Below are 24,633 nucleotides of genomic sequence, written 5' to 3'. Positions count from 1 at the left end.
TGTCAGCTCACAAGCGTAAGTTCAATGAGTATCAGCCACAGACAGTCCTTCCATCGTTGCCACAGTTCCTTGTTGTTTCTCGTTCTGACGAAGTTCACGACTTCTCCACGGTCAATCCTTTCATTATTCAGAAAGGTGTCAACGCAATTGCAGGTCCTGTAAAGTCTTGTTCCAGATTACGAAATGGCACCTTGTTGTTAGAAACAGTCAGTGCCCTCCAGGCACAAAAATTGCTGCATACTTCACTGCTACACACCTTCCCTGTCTGGGTGGAACCGCACTGTACTTTAAATTCATCACGTGGGGTCGTTTATACACGCTCCCTCGGCAGATTGTCCGACGAGGAAATTCAACACTACCTCTCTGACCAGGGAGTAACGGCAGTTCATAGAGTCATGAAAAGGGTTGACACGAACATCATTCCAACTCGTACTGTCTTCTTGACATTTGACGAAGTTCAACTCCCATAGAAAATCAAAGCAGGCTATGATATAATTTCCGTTCGCCCTTACATCCCAAACCCTACGCGTTGCTATCGGTGTCAGTGGTTCAATCACACCAGCCAGTCCTGTTCCAATCTGGCCAAATGTGTTACGTGTGGCAAGAATGCCCATGAGGGTGCTTGTCCACCTCCATCCCCTTGTTTCATCAACTGTATGGGTGACCATGCTGCTTCCTCTCGAGATTGCCCCATTTTTAAAGACGAAAAGCTCATTCAGGAAATCAGAGTGAAGGAAAAGGTGTCGACCTTTGCTGCTCGAAAATTATTCGCCAGTCGACAGCCCACCGTGCCTCAGACAGGAAAATACAGCACTGTCCTTGCCTCTCCTTGGCCAACAAAGGAGGCGGCCATGCAGACTTGTGACCTTACCTTTAGTGCCATGGTCGTCAGATCGGCCAACGCAAAGATCGCCCGTTCAACCTCCCCACTTTCGCCTGCCCACTCTATGGCTCACCCTTCATCGGGTTCTGCTAAATCTAGAGCCCAAAAGTCAGACACCAAGACTTCGAAAAAAGAGCATACTCGTGAAGATTTTTTACGTACCCCAACTTTACAACCATCGGTTCCTCCTTCATCTAAACATCATGTTTCCAGGAAGGCTAGTAAGAAACCCAGTTCCTCTCCTTCTCCTCCACGGCGTTCTCATCTACAGCACCACTTGGCGGTAATCGCCCTCGGCCGTCTTCTGTGTCGCCGAGGCGCACTGCTGGTGGCTGATCAACCGGCCGATCGCTGGTGGCAGGAGCTGCTTCTGAACAACCTATGGATCAGGATCTTCTGCCTTCGGCTGAATGCCATTCCATGCTGTCGGTCGCAAGCTCTGAGCAGTCGCTGAGTTGACGGCAACCTTGGTCACATTCCTCCATTTTCTGTTCACCCTATGTCCATTATCCACTGGAATATCCGCAGCCTTCGAGCCAATCGGGATGAATTGTCGATCCTCTTACGATCCTACTCGCTGGTCATCTTCTGTCTTCAGGAAACAAAGCTGCATCCCCATGACCACTTTGTTCTCCCCCATTTTCAGTCTGTGTGATTTGATCTCCCCTCTGTTGAAGCCACTCCAGCACATGGAGGACTCATGATTCTTCTCCATGATACTCTCCATTATCACCCAATCCCCTTAAACACTTCCTTCCAAGCTGTCGCTGTCTGTCTTTCCCTTTCTGGATATACCTTTTCTCTTTGCACTGTATACATTCCACCGTCCACACCAATGGCACGAGCTGAAATCCTTCATCTCCTTGGTCAGCTTCCACCCCCGTATTTGCTGGTTGGGGACTTCGATGCCCACCACCCGCTTTGGGGATCTCCACATCCTTGTCCGCATGGGTCACTATTGCTAGACGTCTTCCACCAAGCGGATCCAGTTTGCCTCAACACTGGGGACCCTACATTTTTGTCTGCCTCCACGACAAATTTCTCTCATTTGAACCTTTCGGTCGGTACTGTTCCGCTAGCTTGGCGCTTCGAATGGTTCGCCCTTGATGATACACACTTGAGTGCCCACTTTCCATGTGTCCTTAGACTGCAGCCTCAACAGCCATGTATGCGCCCACGACGCTGGAAGTTTGGCCAAGCCGATTGGACACTTTTTTCGTCTCTAGCGACATTCGATGACCGTCACTTTCCTAGCGTCGACGATGAGGTCACACATATTACAGACGTTAATCTTACAGCTGCAGAACGTTAAATACCACGCATCTCCACATTGCCCCTGCACCCCCCAGTTCCTTGGTGGAACGCGGCATGCCGTGACGCAATACGTGAGCGGCGACGTGCTCTTCGCGTTTTCCGCCACCATCCTACTTTGGCCAACTGTATCCGCTATAAGCAGTTCCGAGCGCGATGCCGTCGCGTCATCCGCGATAGCAAGAAGGAAAGCTGGAAATTCTTTACTAGCTCATTTAACACCTTCACTTCCTCCTCGAAAGTTTGGAGTCGGATTCGACGGTTCTCAGGCGCGCCTAGTTTCTCCCCGGTCTCTGGGCTCACTGTCGCGCATGATACATTAGTGGACACCGTCGCAACTTCTAACTCATTGGGTCAACACTTTGCTGAGATTTCGAGCTCTTCAATTTACCCGCCAGCGTTTCTCCCGAAGAAACGTGCAGCGGAAGTGCGACCTCTTGCTTTCCCCTCTCAAAATCGCGAAAGCTACAATACTGTTTTCTCCATGCGGGAACTCCAACATGCACTCTCTTTTTCTCGCTCCTCCGCCGCAGGACCGGATGGTATCCACGTCCAAATGTTGCTGCATTTATCAACCCATAGTCTGCGTTACCTCCTTCGCCTTTATAATTGAATTTGGACCGACAGTACTTTTCCCAGACGATGGCGGGAAGTTATCGTCGTTCCTGTTCCGAAACCTGGAAAGGACAAACATCTCCCCTCTAGCTATCGCCCCATTTCTCTCAGGAGTAGTGTATGTAAGGTTTTGGAGCGTATGGTGAATTGCCGTTTAGCTTGGTGGCTGGAGTCCCGCGGTCTTTTAACACCTGCCCAATGCGGTTTCCGAAAGCATCGTTCTGTAGCTGACCATCTTGTTGCTCTCTCCACTTATATCATGAACAATTTTCTCCGGAAACGCCAAACAGTAGCAATATTTTTTGATCTGGAGAGAGCATACGATACCTGTTGGAGGACAGGCATCCTCCGCACACTGTTCTCTTGGGGATTTCGAGGTCGGCTGCCCCTTTTTCTTCACGAATTTATGGCAGAGCGCACATTTAGAGTGCGGGTGAACACCACTCTCTCCTGTACTTTCTTCCAAGAATACGGGGTACCCCAGGGCTCCGCCCTGAGTGCTGTACTGTTTGCCATTGCCATAAATCCGATTATGGATTGTCTCCTTCCTGATGTCTCGGGCTCCCTCTCTGCGGACGATTTTGCGATCTACTACAGCTCTCAACGGCCCAGCCTTCTTGAACGACGTCTTCAAGGATGTCTCGATTGCCTCCACTCTCGGAGCATCGAAACCGGCTTCCGTTTTTCTCCCAGTAAGACCGTTTGTATTAATTTTTGGTGACGTAGGGAGTTTCTTCCACCCTCCTTACATCTAGGACCTGTCAACCTTCCGTTTCCGGACGTCGCTAAATTCTTGGGTCTTATGTTTGACAGAAAACTGTGCTGGTCCTCCCACGTTTCCTATCTTTCGGCTCGCTGTCGGCGATCCCTCAACACCCTCCGTGTCCTGAATGGTACCTCCTGGGGAGCGGACCGAGTGGTCCTTCTCCGCCTCTATCGCGCCTTAGTGCGCTCGAAATTGGACTATAGAAGCATAGTTCACTCCTTTGCTCGGCCATCTATTCTTCGGCGTCTCGACTCTATCCACCACTGTGGATTACGTTTAGTGTCTGGAGCTTTTTACACCAGCCCTGTGGAAAGCCTTTATGCTGAGACTGCTGAACCTCCGCTGTCCAATCGGCGAGCTGTCCTTCTGAGTCGTTATGCTAGCCATCTGTCTTCCATGCCTGCTAATCCGGCCCATGACATTTTTTTCGATGCCTCCTTGGATGTAGGGTATGCAGGCCGCCCTTCCTCCCTACTACCGCCGGGAGTCCGCTTCCGCAACTGCTCCATTCTCTTTCCTTCCGCTTTCCTAAAACCTTCTTGACAACTTGGGGTACAGCACCGCCTTGGCTCCGTCCCCGGATCTGCCTGCTCCGTGACCTTTGTCAGTTTCCCCAAGGATGGTACCCCTTCACTTGTTTATCGTCGGGCATTTGCTGCTCTATGTGCACAAATGAAGGAAGCCACATTTATTTACACTGATGGCTCGAAAACATCGTTAGGTGTAGGGAGTGCCTATATTGTTGGCGACACCCCAAATCGATTTCGGCTTCCCGACCAGTGTTCGGTTTATACTGCGGAGCTTTACGCTGTTCTCCAGGCTGTCCAATACATGCGCCGCCATCAGCGGATACAGTATGTTATCTGTTCAGATTCTCTCAGCTCTCTCCTCAGTCTCCAAGCTCTTTACCCTTTTCACCCTCTGGTCCACCGGATTCAGGACTGCCTGTGCTTGCTCTATTTGGGGGGCGTCTCTGTGGCGTTCCTCTGGCTCCCAGGACACGTTGGTATCTGTGGCAATGAGGCGGCCGATATAGCGGCCAAGGCTGCAGTCTCTCTTCTTCGGCCAGCTATTCGATCGATTCCCTTCGCCGATTTACGGAGCGTTCTTTTATGGCACGCACATTGGACGACACTTCCCCATAATAAATTGCGGGACGTGAAAGCTCTTCCCTGTGCTTGGACCTCTTCCTCCCGAACGCGTCGTCGGGAGGAGGTAATTTTAACTAGACTCCGGATAGGGCACTGTCTTTTTAGCCATCGACATCTTTTAAGCGGCGATCCTCTCCCACTCTGTCCCCACTGCTCTCAGCAGTGGACGGTAAGACACCTTTTAATTGAGTGCCCCTATTTTACTCCGTTATGCGCCCGTCTACAGCTGTCGCCTGATATATCGTCCATTTTAGCAGATGACACGCGCTCGGCCGATCGCGTTCTCGAGTTTATTAGTGCCAGTGAGATGACGACAGTCATTTGAAGCTCTTTTTGGGGACAACCAACCCCTTTCTGTAGTGTATTTTTAAGCTTTCCTTCAGCTTTTAGTTTCTCCAATTTTTTGAGTTTCGTTCCCATTGCTGCTGCTTTCCATTTTCGTTTTTTACCGTTTCCTAAGTCACAGACAGGGCGCTAATGACCATAACAGTTGTGCACCCTAAAACCAAAACAAAAAAAATAACGAACACAGTCGCCGGGGATCTCATTGAGTGGAGCAGAATTGTCTTCATTGATGAGTCTCGATTCGAACTGAGCCCCAATGACCAGCGAAGACGTGCCTCAAGATGCACTGGGCAGTGGTAGGGTAGCAACCTGACTGTCGCCCGCCATACGGCCTGACAACCACGAGTGGTGGTGCTCTGGGGAGTCATTTATTTTCATAGCAGGACTCCTTTCGTTGTCATCCGCGACACCTTCGTGGCGCAGCGGTACGACGTCGGTATAGTACGGCCCGTTTTGTTGGAATTCATGGTAAACCATCCTGGGCTTACTTTTCAGCAAGATAATGCCTGTCCACACACGGCGAGAGTTTTTACTGCCGGTCTTCATGCTATTTTTCTCTTATATTCATCAAACATCAGGTCTCATCCATGAAAAAAGCACCAACAACTGGCTTCATCAGGCGTGAGCATACACAAGAAAATGTGCTGTTCATTACATAAAAGGGTAGATACACAAGCAGTCAGTTGATAACGATGTGTCAGGAATGAGAATTTCATAGTAAAGTAATTTGCAATTACAAGAGTGTATGCAAATTTCAATGACAGTTTTGTTTAATTTGCAGGTCTTTTCCACCGGGCGATATCCCAGAGCGGCGTAGCGCTATCGCCATGGGCAATTTCTGAGACAGGAGGTGAGCGCAATGCGCGAAAGTTGGCTGCACTCATGGGATGTCCAATAGAGCCCAGTGCAGCGTTGGTCGACTGCCTCAGGAATGTAGACGACTATAAGCTGACTGCTGCACAGCTTCAATATGCGGTTGGTATCTTAACTGTTTTGTTCAGTTGATGCACGGGTAACTGCTTATTACCTGTTACTGGTATACTTTCTGCACAATGTAAGTTACTCGACTTCAAAATTACAAATGAAAGTAGACAAGTAGAACAAAATATGTAGTTAACTGAAGGAATCATCAGAAGCACGTGAAATCTATGCCCATTGTGTAAATAAGTGACAATAATGTCAGACCATTAATCTGTTTTTGCATCGTCAGTCACTGACTGGTTTGATGTGGCCCGCCACGTTCTCCTGGGTCAACCTTTTCATCTCAGAGTAGCTATTTCACCCTACGTCCTTAATTATTTGCTGGGTGTACTCCAATCTCTGTCTTACTCCTCAGTTTTTACCCTCTCTAACTTCCTCTTGTACCATGGAGGTTAATTCCGTGACGCCTTATCATATGTGCTACGCTATGTGATCAAAAGTATTCGGACACACGGCTGAAAATAATTTAAAAGTTCGTGGTGCCCTCCATCGGTAATTCTGGAATTCAATATTGTGTTGGCCATCCGTTAACCTTCATGATAGCTTCCACTCTCGTAGACATACGTCCAATCAAGTGCTGGCAGGTTTCTTGGGGAACAGCAGCTCAATCTTCACGGAGTGCTGCATTGAGGAGAGGTATCGATGTCGATCGGTGAGGTCTGGCACGAAGTCGGCGTTCAAAAACATCCCAAAGATGTCCTATAGGATTCAGGTCAGGACTCTGTGCAGGCCAGTCCATTACAGGAATGTTACTGTCGTGTAACCACTCCACCACAGGCCGTGCATTATGAACAGGTGCTTGATCGTGTTAAAAGGTGCCATCGCCATCCCCGCATTGCTCTTCAACAGTGGAAAGCGAGAAGGTGCTTAAAACATCAATGTAGGCCTGTGATGTGATAGTGCCACGCAAAACAACAAGGAGTGCAAGCCCCCTCCATGAAAAACACGACCACACCATAATACAATCGCCTCCTAATTTAATTGTTGCCACTACACACGCTGGCAGATGGCGTTCACCGGGAATTTGCCATACCCACACCCTACCATCGGATCGCCACATTGTGTACCGTGATTCGTCACTCCACACAACGTTTTTCCGCTGTTCAATCGTCCAAAGTTTACTCTCCTTACAGCAAGCGAGGTGTCGTTTGGCATTTACCAGCATGATGTGTGGCTTATGAGCAGTCGCTCGACCCAGAAATCCAAGTTTTCTCACCTGCCGCCTAACTGTCATAGTACTTACAGTGGATCCTGATGCAGTTTGGAATTCCTGTGTGATGGCCTAGATAGATGTCTGCCTATTACACATTACGATCCTCATCAACTGTCGGCGGTCTCTGTCAGTCAACAGACGAGATCGGCCTGTACGCTTTTGTGCTGTGCGTGTCCCTTCACGTTTCCACTTCACTATCACATTGGAAACAGTGGACCTAGCGATGTTTAGGAGTGTTGATATTTCGCGTACAGATGTATGACACAAGTGACACCCAAACACCTGACCACGTTCGAAGTTCGTGAGTTCTGCGGAGCGCCCCATTCTGCTCTCACACGATGTCTAATGACTACAGAGGTCGTTGATATGGAGTACCTGGCAGTAGGTGGCAGCGCAATGTACCTAATATGAAAAACATATGTTTTGGGGGATGCCCGGATACTTTTGATCACAAGTGTATCCTCCTGTCCCTTCTTCTTGACTGCGTTTTCCATATATTCCTATCCTTGCCGACTCTCCGTAGAACCTGCTCATTCATTACCTTATCAATCCACTTTATTTTCAACATTTTTGTGTAGCAACACATCTCAGATACTTCGATTCTCTTCTGTTAAGGCTTTTCCACAGTCTATGCATGCAATACTGCGCTCGCAGTTAATGTGGTTTCTAAAGAACATGAAAACAACTGTACATACTACACACAAAATTGAAGCCTAGCGTTGCCTTTCCACGCCATATGACCTGTGGGGAGACGAGTGCTCAGCTAATCCTCACACGGTAGTAGAGTGCGACGCTAGGTTTGCACAGCATGGACTGGAGCTCCGCTCGCCAGAAAGTATGCCAGCTGTCTTCCGCGTTGTGACTCATCAGTGAGCCACGAGAAGGTTATCTTTATTCATGAAAACACGGTGACATAGCTTTGCACACCAGCACCTCTCAAACACAGAAAAGAAACAGATTGCAGTATCACTTTAAACCAAAAGCTGGCTCTGGAACATCGTAAAAATAACAACCCAATTAAAAAGTTACAACACTGTAATGATGTTAAATACAGATTCATTTATAAGAAAAATTAATAAGTCCTTCCAGAAATCAAAGTCCTGAAATCAGTAGTTATTATCACTTGAAAATAAACTTCTTCACAAATTGAGCATACACTGTCCTTCTATTTCGGTTAATGTTACGCTTTAATTTCTTCTCAGAAATGAACGTAAAGTTCCAATTACTGCCCTTGGCATGCTCGTTGTAGCTTAACAAATTACGAGCTTTGTTCTGCTGATCCTTGGCCAAATATCCAATTGAGAACATTGTTCTGAATTTTGTAGAAGTCGTAGCATATTCCACACGAAACTTTCCCGTAATGTAATGAACAACGTAGGTTTGCTGTGCTTAACAACCGATATTATCCGCCTCGTTCGGATTTCGTGAACATAAAACTTTAAATTTTACCTTGATAACGAAAGTGTCAATGTTTACGTCAGAATATCAGTTATCATCGCGGTTTTTAATGTCTTAACTAATCAGTATTCTCTCGTTTCAAACACTGATCCGTTTCATCATTACAACTACAAATTTATCCAACTTGTTAATGTTAATTACAAGATCATAAAGAAGTTGTCGTACATCAGAAATCAGCTTGACGTCGGAATTGTTTTAATCACTTCACCTCTGACGGTCAACAACGGCAACATGAAACACTGCACTCGATTCTATTGACTGATTATCTTCCTATGGCTGTAATTTTAATTGAGACTGATCAGCCACGACGTCACCTTCTCTCTCTTCATCATATTGTGTACTGTCGTAATTATGAGGAGAATTTTCACTTTTCGTCGGTTTCAATCTCGTTTATGAAACTTGTAAGTAAGCAATGTAAGTCATTATATTTAACAATCACCTTTCGATCCTACATTTTGTTCAAATCTGGGCTCAATCTCTGGTTATCTGACTTTAATTCTCGTTTAGTACCATCTACTTTTTTTTTAGAAAACATTGGTTTTATTATTTAGAGTTTGAATAGTTACACTCATTTCTTGTAAAAGCTGCGTTAACCTATCCTCCTTTCCTACACTCTCAACATGATTCTTGTCTGTTTCTACATCTCCTGATTCGATGTCCACATTCAAATTTCAACTTTAATTATCTGTTTCATCTAAAATTTGATTTCTGCTAAGTATTCCCAGTTCGTTACTGAGATCAGCGCCAATTCTCTCCTCATTAACACTTTCGTCATCATCATTTATGTCACTCTTCTCAGTTTGACATTTTACTGTACATTTATGCTGGCGTTCAGGCGCCAGATGCGAGGATTGTTGTAGGATGCCATATCCTTGTCACCCGCCTCCATACGTCTCGAACCATTATATGTGCAATTTTACGACGACATTGCCTCCCTGCACTCCAAGAATTTAACAATATATTTACTTAATTTACTATTAGTTTGAGGAAACAGGCAGTAATGGGTTCGACTGAGAATAGATACTGTTGGTGAATCATCAACAGCACAAATCACTACTGAAATTATTACTTATTTCAAACACTTTTAAATATACTTGGCTTTAAATATATTCTGTATGCCACCATTATACTATATCACCCTAGTCTCGAAGTGTCTGACCTCATTTTTAGGTCAAAAATCTCACTAATTAAGATAAGAGTGATGTAAACATGAGGCAGCCATAAGTTGATAATAAGTAATACATTACATTAATTAAGATAACTGGAATAATGTACTGTGGCAAAAAGTGTAGGATAAAATACCATCATTTTTCACACATCTACTGAAATGTGAAAGCGGTCAACATCATAAGGAGCGGTGGGATGGAGGGTATAGAGGGAGAGGAGGAGGATGATCGCAGTTTGTAAGGGGACTAATATCTGGGACCTAAATAAATTGTAAGAATACAAGTAGAAATTTTGTTTACATAAGTAATGTCATTAGGTCAGCCTAGTGAGCAGTTTGTTTATGAAAGCAATGTCATTGTCACAATTCGAAGAGTACAAGTGTGTGACTTCAGGTCAAGTCAAGTGATGGCATTGTTTACATGTGGAGGACAATGGTCCTTCGTTCCAGTACTGGTATATCTTTACTGCTATTTGAATTTCCTGCCATTATATACTTATTGTTTGGTGCTGTCACAAGGGAATAGTCACTTTTGCCACTGCCTGTGCCTGTAGATACCTACACCACTGCTCACATACCCATTCACCATTTAAGGTACAGTTGTAGCTGTAGATAAATTTCTTCTTTAGTGTTCAGTTTGATGCGCATTACATTTGTGTGGCTGTAAGCCACATATTTAAAACCGAATAAATATGTAAGTATTAAGGTATATCTCAAACTTCGGTGCATACATTTTATAGTTTTGGTATCTGCTCTTATAGGCATGTAATTGCATGTAGAGGGTTAGATTCAGAGTATAAGCACCTGCTTGTGACACTTAATTCTCAACCTTAAATATATTATTCACAAATAATTGTTACTAAAAAAGTGTGGTATTAGAAAGAAATGGTATATAGTATTCTCTGCTAGGTCTACATTTTGCTCTCAAGGGAGTATTGAATATAGTGTTACACGTGGAAATTTTAAATCAGTAAGAAGTTAATAAATTAATTACTTTTCCGTAAATTTCGATCTAAAGAACAGGCTGTTACATGACTGGTTGCTTATATATGACTAATATTCATTCCCTATCATTAGAAAAAACTGACTGAAAATATTTGATAGATTTTACCAAGAAGTCATGAAATACATTCTTAAGAAATTTTGTAACCAAATGAACAAAAAGAAAAAAATGCATTCCAAGTTTTAGTTAATTCAGTGAGAAGAGGTGGGTAGGATGCATGAAGCATGCATATCAAAATGCGTTATGTATCTTTCTTTCTATCTGTGGATTACTCCCCAAAAGTGTTGGATATCTGTAAGATGAATGATCTTTCTGGTAAAGTATAGCTGTTTCATGATGGATGATGTCTTTGGTTTAGGAATGGGGCATGTATGCTCCTCTTATGCCATTCAGGCCAGTTGTGGAGGGTGATGGAGAGGACGCGTTTCTCCCCAGACATCCAGTTCATCTGGCGCCCCACACTGCTGTCCCATGGTTGGTAGGGGTCACTAAAGAAGAAGGAACCTTCTTCGCAGCAGGTAAGGGTTTGCACTTCGTAATGTATTTACAATCTTTCAGTGTGGTGCTGAGCAAATGGCTTCACAATTGAAGTTCATGTCACAAGAAGAACGGTAGAATATTCTATCACATTGCCATTACTTTTGATTGTGAATACTTGGTGAACTTACATGTTGTGAAAGTAAAGGAAGGAACGAGTCTTACTGTCATTCAAGAGAGCAGGAGGTCAAATTGACAGACTTCATAGTAGGTATAAAACTCGCCTGTTAAACAGGGACACTGGAATCGGTACTGAATTGGATCCTTTCCTGCCCTACAAAAAGAACCATCAAATGACACACAGCATGGGGTCTATGCCGTATTTTGCGTCTACATAAAGCCTTATTTGGCAATAACGCACTTCGCTTGATTAATAGCATGTTAAGTGGTCACTACAACAACTGGCAATTTATTTACGTATTGGTTTAACTAATAATAAATAGTTTATAGTTTTAAAAGATGTGCTTATTGCTAAGACTCTTGGCTCCTACATTACTACCATTCATTCTTCTACACACTTTTATACTTCTATACTATCTGTGAAACTGTGGCTGTGGATGGAAGACCTCCAAAAAGGAAGAGACCACAAAGAACCAGATTTCAAAAAACTGTAAGCACATATTAGACTTAAACGGATGACACGAGCATAATAACAGAGGGCCTAGTATGTCACTCACATTGGCTAAAACCCAGATCGCAGCAGGTTATCAGTGAGTATACGAAATAAAGAGGGTGTAAGATCGATGTCAATGGTAAGGGTTATCAGTGCCAGGTTACTTACTTCGGAGAGCTATAATCTAGATTATCCACCGAGTCTCCTCTCCGCAGAGATCACTTGAATGTGTATGTGCTACATTTAACGACATCCAGAGGGAAATGTACCCCCATTCCCCCTCTCCCCCTCCACTCAAACCCTCCTGGGCAAATGCGATTCTTCATCTTCATCTTTTAAACTGGAGCACTCTGCAATGAGAAGAGGATAAGCATGTTTCTTTTCGTGAATGAAGGATTATTGTAATTAGATTAAGTAACATCACTTGAAGTCTATTCGTTAGTAACCAAATTAAATATGCTTGATTTTCGCCATTCGAGGCATCAGCTGAGGCCACACCTTGGAAAACATGTATACACTCTCATTTTTCCGAAATTTTACGTATTATTCCACTTTTTTTGTGTTTTCTCAAAATATTATATAGTTACGTCTATACAGAGCCACTAATTTGAGCGTCACATCAACATTGTGAAGCGTACATCATGACCTCGCATCAAAGTTGCGTCGTGTCACGTCAGTGTTGCATCAACTTTGTGTCAACGCATGACACCCTCAGCCAGTCACAGTGCAGCAGATTGTGCCCAAAAGTATTCCTGTTATTTATCATTGCTAGACCACCACTACTCTCCTAGCATGCGTGTGATATTGCAAACTTACACTCTTATTGGTCGTCATCGAATTTCCAGTTGTTAAATAGCAATACCCTCTATTTCGTTACTGAATTTAATTATATTCATTGGGAAAAATACTGTCCTTTCTTCTTTGCTCATTGGTTACCTCTTACTGATTGCTATGGTTAATGACCACAGGGCATACCTCATTATTTACAGTTCAGTAAGTTAAGGAATGTAAATGATTCAGCTTTTATTATTTCACTATAGTTAATTGTTGCACAACTGATAACTCGCCCTGATCCTGTCAACAATCAGCACAGACGGAGATTAAATATTTGCGATTTGCCTGTTCTCTTCGGTCGTACGTTTGGATTGCATTCTAATTTGAGTTTATTTACTTTTCAGTTAAATAATTTGAATGAAATAACATCAGTCATTGGGAATTTACCTTGCTGAAGCATATGGGGAGGTAATTCTGGGAGAATACCAATGCTAAGGTAAATCGGTATGCTGATCGTGTTTATTTGTCAAAGACGAAACTCACAGTCTCAATTACTCTTATGCTCAATACACAAATAGAAATCGCCATTTCAGCTACTGTAATTGTTTCCAATCGGGATCTGCTTGGCCTCCTATAATTAAATTAAGGTCGTCACACTATTAATTAGTGAGAGCATGCATGCAACGGAATAAATCTCGCCCGACAACACTCACGATTCAGTGACATGCAAAACACACTCTATCTAGTATGCTAAAATGAAAATCAAAACACAATGATAAGGCTTAGCGAATGAAATCAGCAACTACTGATTATTAGATCGAAAACTAATGTAGATCATAATCAGAGAGGATTATATTGGCTCTTATTAGCACAAATAATTGAAAATTTACCTAGAACGTGCAAATACGGACTAGCTACTCGCTCTCTTCCTATTAGCTTCTTAAACCGTGATTAAACTGAATTTAGAATGGACACAAGCATTACAGAAAACTCCCACATGGAAAAGAAATCGAATTCGGACACTTCAAAAGCAAAAAAATAAAATAAAAATAAAAAATAAAATAAAATGAACTAAAATAAAGAAAAGGACACAGAGCTGCAGGAATCTTGTGTTATTGGCTTGTATTTAACTACGACTTGGCTATGCGATCTGTCCCTACGTCAACTCTTATCAAACTGAATCTACTGTGAACTTTTCCTTGGTGGGCTTCTAAAGTGAACTGGTACAAGTAACACTGAAAGCTAACTCACATAGAAACTAAGTTAAACATCAAATTTAGTCATATTTAAACGACCTGATTTCCACTACAACTTCTTGTGTAATGAAGATTGCAGAGCCAACTCATAATAATTCATCTGTTCAATGATCTATAAGTGTACGATATGCCTCTGCACAAAGCACACATTTACATGGTCACACGTGGCAGATCACGTGGCACTGCCACTCATCACAGTGGAACTACAAAGATTAATCACCTTTTACCGGCGAAATTAATCTCAGAGGGGAACTACCTTCATTAGCAGTGGCCAAAAGACTGAATGTGAGCACTCAATTATAATTACTGGGTGGCAAGTACTGGCTACCTAGTTTGGAGCGAAGCATGTGGCCACCAGTGCAGTACAAAGAACTCTAAAAATTGGAAAGTGATACCTGCGATTTACCTCATCTCACGTAAATCACGAATGTCAGTTGTTGCTGTTAATGCAGGGAGACAATTATTGAACTATATGAAATAAAATCGTCATAAATTCTGAAGCGTTCGCGTTATGACTTTCAAACTACACGACTGGCCGCGAGGCATGATGAGACTTAGAATGTACATACATGGTTTGGTTTAGCGATGAAGCCCAGTTTCATTTGGATGGGTACGTCAATAAGCAAAACTGGCGCATCTGGGGGACCGAGAATCCGTATTTCGCTATCGGGAAGTCTCTTCACCCTCCCCCACTGTGTGGTGTGCAATGTCCAGTCATGGAATAATGGTGCGATATTCCTTGACGGCACAGCGATTAGCGAACGGCACTTGAAGGTTTTGGAAGATGATTTCATTCCCATTATCCAAAGTGACCCTGATTTTGACAAGATATGTTTCATGCAAGACTGAGCTCAACCACATCGAGAGTGTTTGATGTCCTGGAGGACCACTTTCAGGGCCGCATTCTGGTTCTGGGCCACTGGCATGGGCCTCGATTGGCTGCCACATTCTCCGGATCTGAACTGAACGCATGCGACTCCTTTTTTGTGGGGCTATATTAAAGACAGGGTGTACAGCACTAACCCCAAAACCATTGCTGGGCTGGAACCGGCCTTTAAGGAGATCATCGACAGCATCGATGTTCCCACACTTCAGCGGGTCATGCAGAATTTCGCTACTCGTCTGTGCCACGTCATCACCAATTATGGCAGGCATATCGAACATGTCATAAACTAAATCCGAATATCTGTAGTGACGTTACATATTGAATAAAATGTGTGCATGTCGCAGTTTGTCACAAATTTACGTTTTTTTTTTTTTTTATTCAAATAGTCAATACTTGTCACTGTACTTTTGGACAAGTACATTGAAATGTTAGTTGTAACAATGGACGTTATACACGGGAGTGTGAACTGTTGGCTGTTCCATAGTCACACAGAGAAGTTCGCGTAACATTGAAATAAACCCCACAAAACAATTTGGACTAGCCTTCTAAAGGATTTACCGATAATTTGAGACTGTTAAAGGTGCGGGAATCCTTGAGATTAAATCGCTTGTGGGTCTCGACTGATTCTGGAGCGAAGTGCGCTCAGCACGAACGCACAAAGAAAACATCAGTAAAATTTACACAAATTAGCAAACGTATACCTGAAAACGAAGCACTTTCCTTACTCTGTGAAGAGCATTTAGTTAACGATTGACGACCAGAAAGGGCACTATTCTGATGGACGGTACCACGTGTTAGCGGTCATACCTTCATAAATTCGGTCATCTTTTGAGGAAAAATTACTACAATTACCACGTCTGTCAACATTCCCTTGTCTATACTAAATTTAAATATATTTTGTCCCGGATATACAATCCTGTAACACATGTCTTTACCACATTATCTTACCATACTCCAACAGGAACGCGGGCATATCTGCTCTCTGCAGCCTTCTTCTGCATACTGCCTAAGATGATGATCCCAGTGACCAACGTTCTCCCCTTTTGAAGCACTGCTAGGGCGAGGCCTACCGTTGGCTGAGCGCCCGGACGCCCTGTAAAGCTATCGACGCCATGTGAAGCCTCTGCTATTCTCTTTTCACAGCCTTATCTAGTAGCTACTCTATGCAAGACCACAGCCCGCTACTCGTCTTTGGATAGTTCTACAGGTTCAGCAGCCCAAAAACAATCACTCTTTCACTCTCTCGTTTCCATGGGAACGTAAAAATAGGACACAGGAAATGTGATTAGTACAATAAAATTTAAAAAAACACAGGTAATTTTCATTTTCAAATGGGCAAGCCATGATTAAATCGTTGCATATAGCGGCTCCTTGTGCCATTTCAACCTGCAGTTATCATTATTCCTTATGCAGTCTGCCTTAAGGGCGTAAATGGATCATACTAACAATACCACTTCGACGTCAAGGTGTATGTGTTAGAAATGAAAACGCTCCAGCTATTGGTAAAAATAACGGTGTCACGACATATTAATGACATTACAATAAATACAATAAGCGCTGCAGTTTTAGCAATTTCCAACCAGAGGTACTAAATACATAGGAAATAACACACTATGATAGATAAATCCCTCCTAAACCAAAACTACATTACTAGATCTTTTGATGTCATAATTTATGTGTTAAAGCGAGCACATTGTTGCAAGTAATGATATCATAGTAAATTTATGACATCATTGCAAAATTCTGAGGTTTACCAATTCCTATCAACAAATACTATGTTTATAAGAAAAAGCACAGCGCTACAAAATAAGCCCCTAGAGAGGTGACCAATATCTCCAGCGAAAAGAGTAATGATTATAAGATAGCACAATCATTGCCACGGCCGCAGCTGCTAACCCCCGGACCCCGAACAAGAGAGCACCACAAGTCTGCCCAACACTACACTAGCCACCCACGCATAATCCCACCATGATTGGTGGAGAAATTTGCAAAATATATGTGTAATCAAGAAACAACCACTGTTACAAAAGCAGGTACGCCAGGCAGCGCCATCCCAGCCATGACAGACACATCCTATCACGCCGCCGGAAACTGTGGACTCCGTTGCTGACAAGCGTCCGACACTCCCCTCTTCTTCTCTGTGGACCTGTCAGAACCAACGCCGCCCCCCCTCCCCCCCCCCCCCCCCCCTCAGCCATCAGTGTTTCAAAAAGTCAGAGGTCCCACGCAGAAGGAAAAGCTGTGTATCGTACTATAATACGATAAGAACTGTAGCAGTATACACGGTGACGTCATTGTAGCAGCCATTTTGCAAGATGGTTACGTTGGGGTGAAAGTAGTGGCATGGGAATCGGGGAAGTAAATGGGGCTCTCCCATGGTATTGCAGATTATGTTCAAGGGATAAGAAAATAGCGGAACAGGAAGCGAAGACTAGAGCCTTTCAGGCTGAACTGGATAGGGCTAGGTTCAAATGATTCAGATGGCTCTGAGCACTATGGGACTTAACATCTGAGGTCATCAGTCGCCTAGAACTTAGAACTACTTTAACCTAACTAAGGACATCACACACATCCATGCCCGAGGCAGGATTCGAACCTGCGACCGTAGCGGTCGCGCGGTTCCGGACTGAAGCGCCTAGAACCGCTCGGCCACACCGGCCGGCGATAGTGCTAGGGAGGAACTGATTAGGTTATGGGGGGAGAAGGGTGAAGACAGGGGGGAACTGATAGCAAGGAACAGGGGACACCGAAAGAGAACAGTATCTGACAGTTTCATTATTGGCACAAACAAATTTGCCTTGCTACCTCAGTCAACTAAGGAAGAGGCCCAAGTAAGTGTAGTCAGCCCTCAACAGACTTTCACGAGGAAACCAACTGTTGCAAAAAAAGTAGAAAGTAGGAGGAAAGTTCTGTTGCTAAGCCGTCGGCACACAGACTGTGCATCCGAACGTTGAGCGTTGAGCGTGCCGAGTTTCTGACGTCATAGCGTGATATAGCACGTTCGGGAGTCTTTCCGAACGTGCAGAGCAATATCTGGCATGTCAGATATTCTGAGCGTGCGTCTGAGCGTTGACCGATGAGATGGCACAACGCCACCTACGTCACACGCACGCCGTCTCCCTTCAGTACAGAGTTGTGAGGCGCCATATTGGCATTCATTTCAAGCTTATATGTATATATGCCGTTTCTGAGCATCAGCAAATTCAGAATCATTGGAAAACCCGTTGTTAACTGTGTGATTCGTTCCAATAAAATAACGAGAAACATCATATTCGTGGCAAAAGAATTATTGTAACTTGCGACTTATGAGGGTAGGCTATTTGAAGGCAGTGACATAAGGATGATCCACCCAAAACGCATTTTTCTTGTACAATTTGTTATAATTAAATTTCAGTTAGTAACGTATCTACGATAACGTTTTCTGCAACGGGTAACATACTTGGATTACTTGCGATTTGTGTCGGTGTGTTGTTGGAATAGCGTAATGAGTAGCGTTACTGTCTCGTTTTTAGTTGATAGTTGGGGCGGAGGTTCGCGTCTTGACACTCCTGTATTTTATTTCCTAACATTAGCGTTTTTATTAGGTTCTGATACTTTATTATTAGTTTAATATAAGTATATGCTATGATATTTGATATTATGTAAATATAAGTTCACCTTTTTTTGAGGGGTGACTTTGTTCGATTGGCTCAATCTACAGGACAGCTTGCGCTACTTCCATAAAGATATTTTGCTCCTTTTCTTTTACGCTTCGTAATTCACATGTTGCAAAGATTCTGCTATTGGGTAGGAACAGTGATTAAGTAAGACTGACGTTGGGGTTTTAATAAAATGTGGGAATAATTAAATAACGTTTATCTTATGCGGAGAAGTATCCAAATTTGTACCGCACTGTTCGTAATGGAACTTTTATATGTCTCTATCCTTACTGATTGGACATGGTACTTTCCTTTTCGTGGACGATGTAGGAAATGTGCGTTTTAATAGAGCTAACGTGGGAATTTTACGCGCGCTGGTTGAGTAAACAGGGTGATTTACGAACTAGAAACATCGCTCAACTGCCGCTGGAGTGCGTTGCGATCGCGTATACCACGTTGGCGCCCACGTACCGTATGCACAAGTCGCTTCATTCCTGAGCGTTCAGCAGCACGTTGAACTTCGCACGCTCAACGTTAACGTTCGACAGCACGGTTCGTGTGCCGACGGCTTTAGGTAGTAGCCATGGAAGAGGTGTGGGCCAGATGTTGTTGGAAAAAGTTAGGTGACAGGTACCAGGTCACAAGTATTTTCAAGTCCAGTGCATGTCTTAACCAAGCGATAGGGGATGTAGGATAATTTTGCAAGGGTTTTACAAAGCAGAATCATGTTGTGGTAGTGGATGGAGCGGGAAACAGTATTGACAGGTATGAGGGCTACAGTATTGAGTGTGACTGGGTAGAAATAACATCTGCAACGAACCACACAAATGTTGGCTTGGTTCCTGCTTTCATGTGGTATGATCGGTCCCCATTTAACTCTATTGGGATCGTTAATATGGAGCTAGATCAGCTGCTTCAGGCGGCTACTTTTTCAGGCATAGGTTTGGTGCCTGTTGATGGTATTAGTAGGTGGGACTTCACAAGACATAGCCTGCATCTCAATAGGAAAGGGATGGGTAAACTTGATGGGATGATAGCAAAATCCTTAGGGGGGGGGGGGGCACTGAAACTCATGGGAGTACTTTTTTAGGCTAAGATCAGTATCCAATCTTCCAACATTAATTGAAATTAAGCTTAATGAGAAGCTCAGTCAGGCAGGTACCAGAGATGTTAAAATATCACAAGATTCTCCTAACAATACAGTGAAGAGTAATGTTAGTGTCACAAGAGTCACATAAAAGCACAGTGAAAAATAATGTTAGTATATTGCATCAGACTATAAGGGGATTAAGGAAAAAAGTAGATGAGTTTCTTGTTTGTTTGGAAGATTTAGAGACTGAGGGTGGAATAGATGTACTATGCCTGTCTGAACATCATGTAGTCACAGGTATGAAAATGCTAAATGTAGGTTTATATAAGCTTTCAGTGCATGTAAGCAGAGATACTATGGAGAGAGGAGGAGTTGCCGTATATGTTAAAATCTGTTACAGTGTGAAAAATTTCGAAACAAAAAAATTTTGTGTAGAGCAACATGTAGAAGCATGTGCATGTTAGCTTAAACTAAATAATGGCACATTTATAACAGTAGCCATGTATAGGTCACCATTGGCAAATTTTCAACTATCTTTGAAAATCTTGGATTCTTTGTTTTGCTACCTGTCAAACAGAGGAAAGCAAATTATTGTTTGTAGACATTTCAATGTAGATGTCCAATAAAATGTTTTTCTTTGAAGTATTACTCGGTTCTTTCAATTTGACATCAATTATTGATTTTCCTACTTGGATGGTACACGAAAGCAGCACACTGACAGATGTTTTAGTAGACCAAGATAAATTTAATCATATAAAAACTTTTCCTGTTAAGGATGATCTGTCTTATCATGATCCACAGCTAGTTACAGTATATGACATAGCACCATACAATAATGCAAAACAGTCCTCCAAAATATTGCGACCAATTAACAGTTAAACAATTCAAAATTTTACAGAAAGCTTGCAACAGTTAGACTGGGATGAGGTGTACAGAGAACACGACGCTAATTTAAAGTTCAACCTGTTTCATGATACCCTTGTGAGAATATTTGAAAGTGTATTTGAAAACTGTTTCCCTAAGAAGTGAAATATAACTGTAAGAAACCACAAAAAGGCCATGCTTTAGTAAAGGGATAAAAATATCTTGTAAAGAGAAATGGGAAATGTATCTTATACCTAGGAGGAGTAATGATCCTGAAACAGTGAAACATTATAAAAACTACTGCACTGTATTAAGAAGAGTTATTAAAAAGTCCAGAATTATGTGCATTATGTCTGAGATTAGCACATGTCACAATAAAATTAAAGCAATTCAGAATATTTTTAAAAGGGAAACGGCGAACAGAGAGTACAGGAAGACTGTATTTCTATCAAACTCAATGAAAAGTTGTTAACAAGAAGTCAGAAGTAGAAACCATTTTTAATAAGCATTTTTTAATTGTTGTAGAGAAAATAGGAACCAGCTATTCATTAGAAAATGCAGCTCAGAATATGGAAGAAGCAGTACATATGCAAGTTGATAAAACTGATATTCACCCCACCTCTCCTACTGAAATTAGGAAAATAACAAATTCACTCAAAAGTTAAAGCTGACATAGAATTGATGGCATTTCCAACAGCATACTAAAAGCTTGTCCCCGAGAAATAAGTAGGATTCTCAGCCACATATGCAGTAGCTCACTGAAACAGGGCATTTTTCCAGATAGACTGAAATATACTATTGTTAAACCATTGCATAAAAAAGGGGATAGGTCTGATGCTAACAACTACTGCCCAATCTCACTTCTGACAACTTTATCCAAAATTCTTGAAATAGTAATGTCCTCAAGATTAGCATCACATATTTGTAAAAATGAAGTACTAACAAAATGTCAGTTTGGTTTTCAGAAAGGCTTCTCAACAAAAATGCTATATATGCTTTCACTGATCAAATATTAAATGCACTGAATAACCAAGCATCATCCACTGGAATATTTTGTGATCTGTGGAGAAGCTTAAGTATTGTGGTATGAGTGGGACAGTGCACAAATGGTTTAATTCATACTTAACTGGAAGAATGCAGAAATTTGAAATTAACCATACAGATAGTCTGCAAAAATCAGCAGAGTCCTCTAATGGGGGAGGTATCAAGAACAGTGTCCCACAGGGTTCAGTCTTGGGTCCCTTATTGTTCTTAATATATAGTAACGACGTGCCACTCTATATTCAGGTAGATGCAAAGCTATTTCTTTTTTACTAATGGTACGTGTATAGTAATCACACCCAACAAGCAGGAATCAGCTGAGGAAATTGTAAATAACGTCTTTCAGAAAATAATTAAGTGGTTCTCTGCAAACACTCTCACTAAATTTTGAGAAAACACAGTTTATAAAATTCTATACAGGAAATGGCATAACACTATTGATAAATATAGACTATGAACAGAAGTCTGTTGCTAAAGCAGAATACTCAAAATTTCTGGGTGTGTGCATTGATAAGAAATTGAATTGGAAGACCCACATCGAAGATCTGCAGAAACAGGTTCAGCAACTTATGCTATTAGGGTTATTGCTAATTTTGGTGATAAACGTATCAGTAAATTAGCCTGCTATGCCGATTTTCATTCACTGCTTTCATATGGCATCATACTTTGGGGCAATTCGCCATTAAGAGAGAAAGTATTCATTGCACAAAAGCATGTAATCAGAATAGTCGCTGGAGCCCACCCAAGATTTGCAGACATTTATTTAAGGAACTCAGGATATTCACAGTGGCTTCACAATATATATATTTGCGTATGAAATTTGTTATTAATAAACCATCCCAGTTAAAAAAAAAAACAGCAAAGTGCATAGCTACAACACTAGAAGAAAGGATGATCTTCACTGTTCTCTTTTAAATCTCATTTTGGTACTGAAGGGGGTGAATTATGCTGCCACAAAAATATTTGGTCATATGTCAAATAGTATTAAAAGTCTGACAGATAGTCAACCAACACTTACAAGGAAATTAAAAGAATTTATGAATGACAACTCCTTTCCTCTATAGATGAATTGCTAGATATGAAATAGTTACTGTAAAAAAATAAAAAAACCAAACTTAAATAAATGAAAACAATTAATTAATTATTTTTTGTAAAGAAAACTTATGTTAAAGTGACACATTCCACATCATTTAGAAATGTCATATTTGATCTATGGAACAAAGATTCATATATATATATATATATATATATATATATATATATATATATATATATATGTATAGGACTCATAAATAATCCAAAGCAAATAAAGGTGTCGACCACAAACAAATAAGACTCACCAATGGCCACTGTGCAGCAAAAAAAGAAATTATTTCCACGTATTAAGTCATCGACTGACCGATGTCTGCTCCTCTCTTGCTATGCGGTAAATGTGTCCTTAGAGAAAGTTGCAGAACTCGTTCACAGTCTGTCGATAAGCTGATTCTTCATAAGTTCCATGCATAATAACAATGAATATTCCAAAAACAGTAATTTACTTGCGAACAATACATGCACAATGACTCCCGAATAAACAGCATGATCCTACCTGGAAACACTAGAATCATTATCACTTCATCTTGATTCCCACAACTGCCTCGAGTATACACTGCCTCCACCACCACTACAGTTCTCCAGTGTGCTTTTATGAATACAGCTGTTGATGTAATTCCTCACATAAATAAAACGTCTGTCCCTGTACAATAATCACCACAGCCTCAACGTGTGGACATCAGTTGTCAGTGAGCGCCAAAATCGTCCTAGACAAACTGAAAAATGAGGTCTGCATGCACTGCGATAGGGATGCATGCATTCTCTCTGAATCAGTCACTGAACTCTGTGTGAAGGAAACCTTAAAAGAGTACTAAAATTATGATTGCACGGCTGTGAGCTGCTAGATATACCCATACAGCATTATTATAAAAAATATGTGTCAAGCAAAATGCATTATTTTGGTAACAAATACATTTCAACATGTATTTATCATTAGGTGTGAAGTGTTCTACGTTAAGATTTTACCACGAATGCTATTCTCTCATGGTTCTCATATATCGTTAGAGCTCCAAAAAGTCTATGACCCCATCACTGAAGATGAAGCATAAATCGTGTATAATTGGAGTCAAATTCAGAGCGTGATGCTGTCAAGAGGAGAAGTCTGTAGCTAGGACATTATTAAGTCTTTCTTTTCCTTCTCTTCTAAGATGGTGAATTGAAGATTTCATTTAGAAATTGTCTATAGTTATGATTTCCTCTTATGGCTTGCAAACACTCTGCTAGGTTATTTACTTATGGAAGATAAGTTGAAGACAATAGTGTATCACATCTATTAATTATAGTCATAATTATTCTCAAGAGGGGATCTGAATGCTTTCGTGAGTCTCATCATATGATGGAAATCCATTGTCAGACCAAAATTCAAGAAGTTGTAATATAGTATGGAACCTGAGTTGTAAGATTACAGGTTAATCTATGCAGCTGTATCCCTAACCTTACAAACCGCCATGCTGATCATCCTACTTCGTGTATGTGTAATTCATGTGCACGCATTATAAGTTGGTCACGTTCAGTAACATTCCACATCTATTAGTGCAACCTGGTGTGGGCCTCAGGCTTACAAACAAATTTTCTCTTTTTTCCTTTATTTTCTTTTTATGTAATAAACGTCAACAAACCAGTCGAATCAAACCCCGAATCGTGGTATGAAAGCGATAAATAATTGTATATTTGATTCATCATAATGGCAAATCTTGGATATCTTATGACAAAATACTGACATTAGTACGGCGCTGTGGAGCTGTAACAGACTTCCAGATGTAAAATTATGTGTTGTACAAGGGTGTGCTGAAAAGTAATATCTCTGAATTTTTTATGTAAAAAGTCATAACGAGTTTTAAATAAAACAAAAGTTTTTATCATACTGCAACATTATTTTTGATGTCTAAGTATTTGCAGCCCTCTGCCGCTAGAGGGCACAAAATTGTCGCGTGTAACACGACGGTGTATG

General features: G+C 41.9%; 1 protein-coding gene across 1 annotated transcript in view; it reads left to right on the top strand.

Moving 5' to 3' along the window:
• Positions 1 to 24,633, top strand: part of LOC126474438 (fatty acyl-CoA hydrolase precursor, medium chain-like) — a 162,241-nt gene that overhangs the window by 69,373 nt on the left and 68,235 nt on the right. Inside the window, exons 5-6 of the mRNA XM_050101909.1 lie at positions 5,853 to 6,046; positions 11,250 to 11,409. Of these exons, the coding sequence (XP_049957866.1) occupies positions 5,853 to 6,046; positions 11,250 to 11,409 (354 nt within the window). The remainder of the gene's footprint in view (positions 1 to 5,852; positions 6,047 to 11,249; positions 11,410 to 24,633) is intronic.

This window comes from Schistocerca serialis, chromosome 4 (assembly GCF_023864345.2).
Source record: "Schistocerca serialis cubense isolate TAMUIC-IGC-003099 chromosome 4, iqSchSeri2.2, whole genome shotgun sequence".
In the NCBI taxonomy this organism is placed as follows: Eukaryota; Metazoa; Arthropoda; class Insecta; order Orthoptera; family Acrididae; genus Schistocerca; species Schistocerca serialis.
This window is presented reverse-complemented; position numbering and strand designations above follow the sequence as displayed.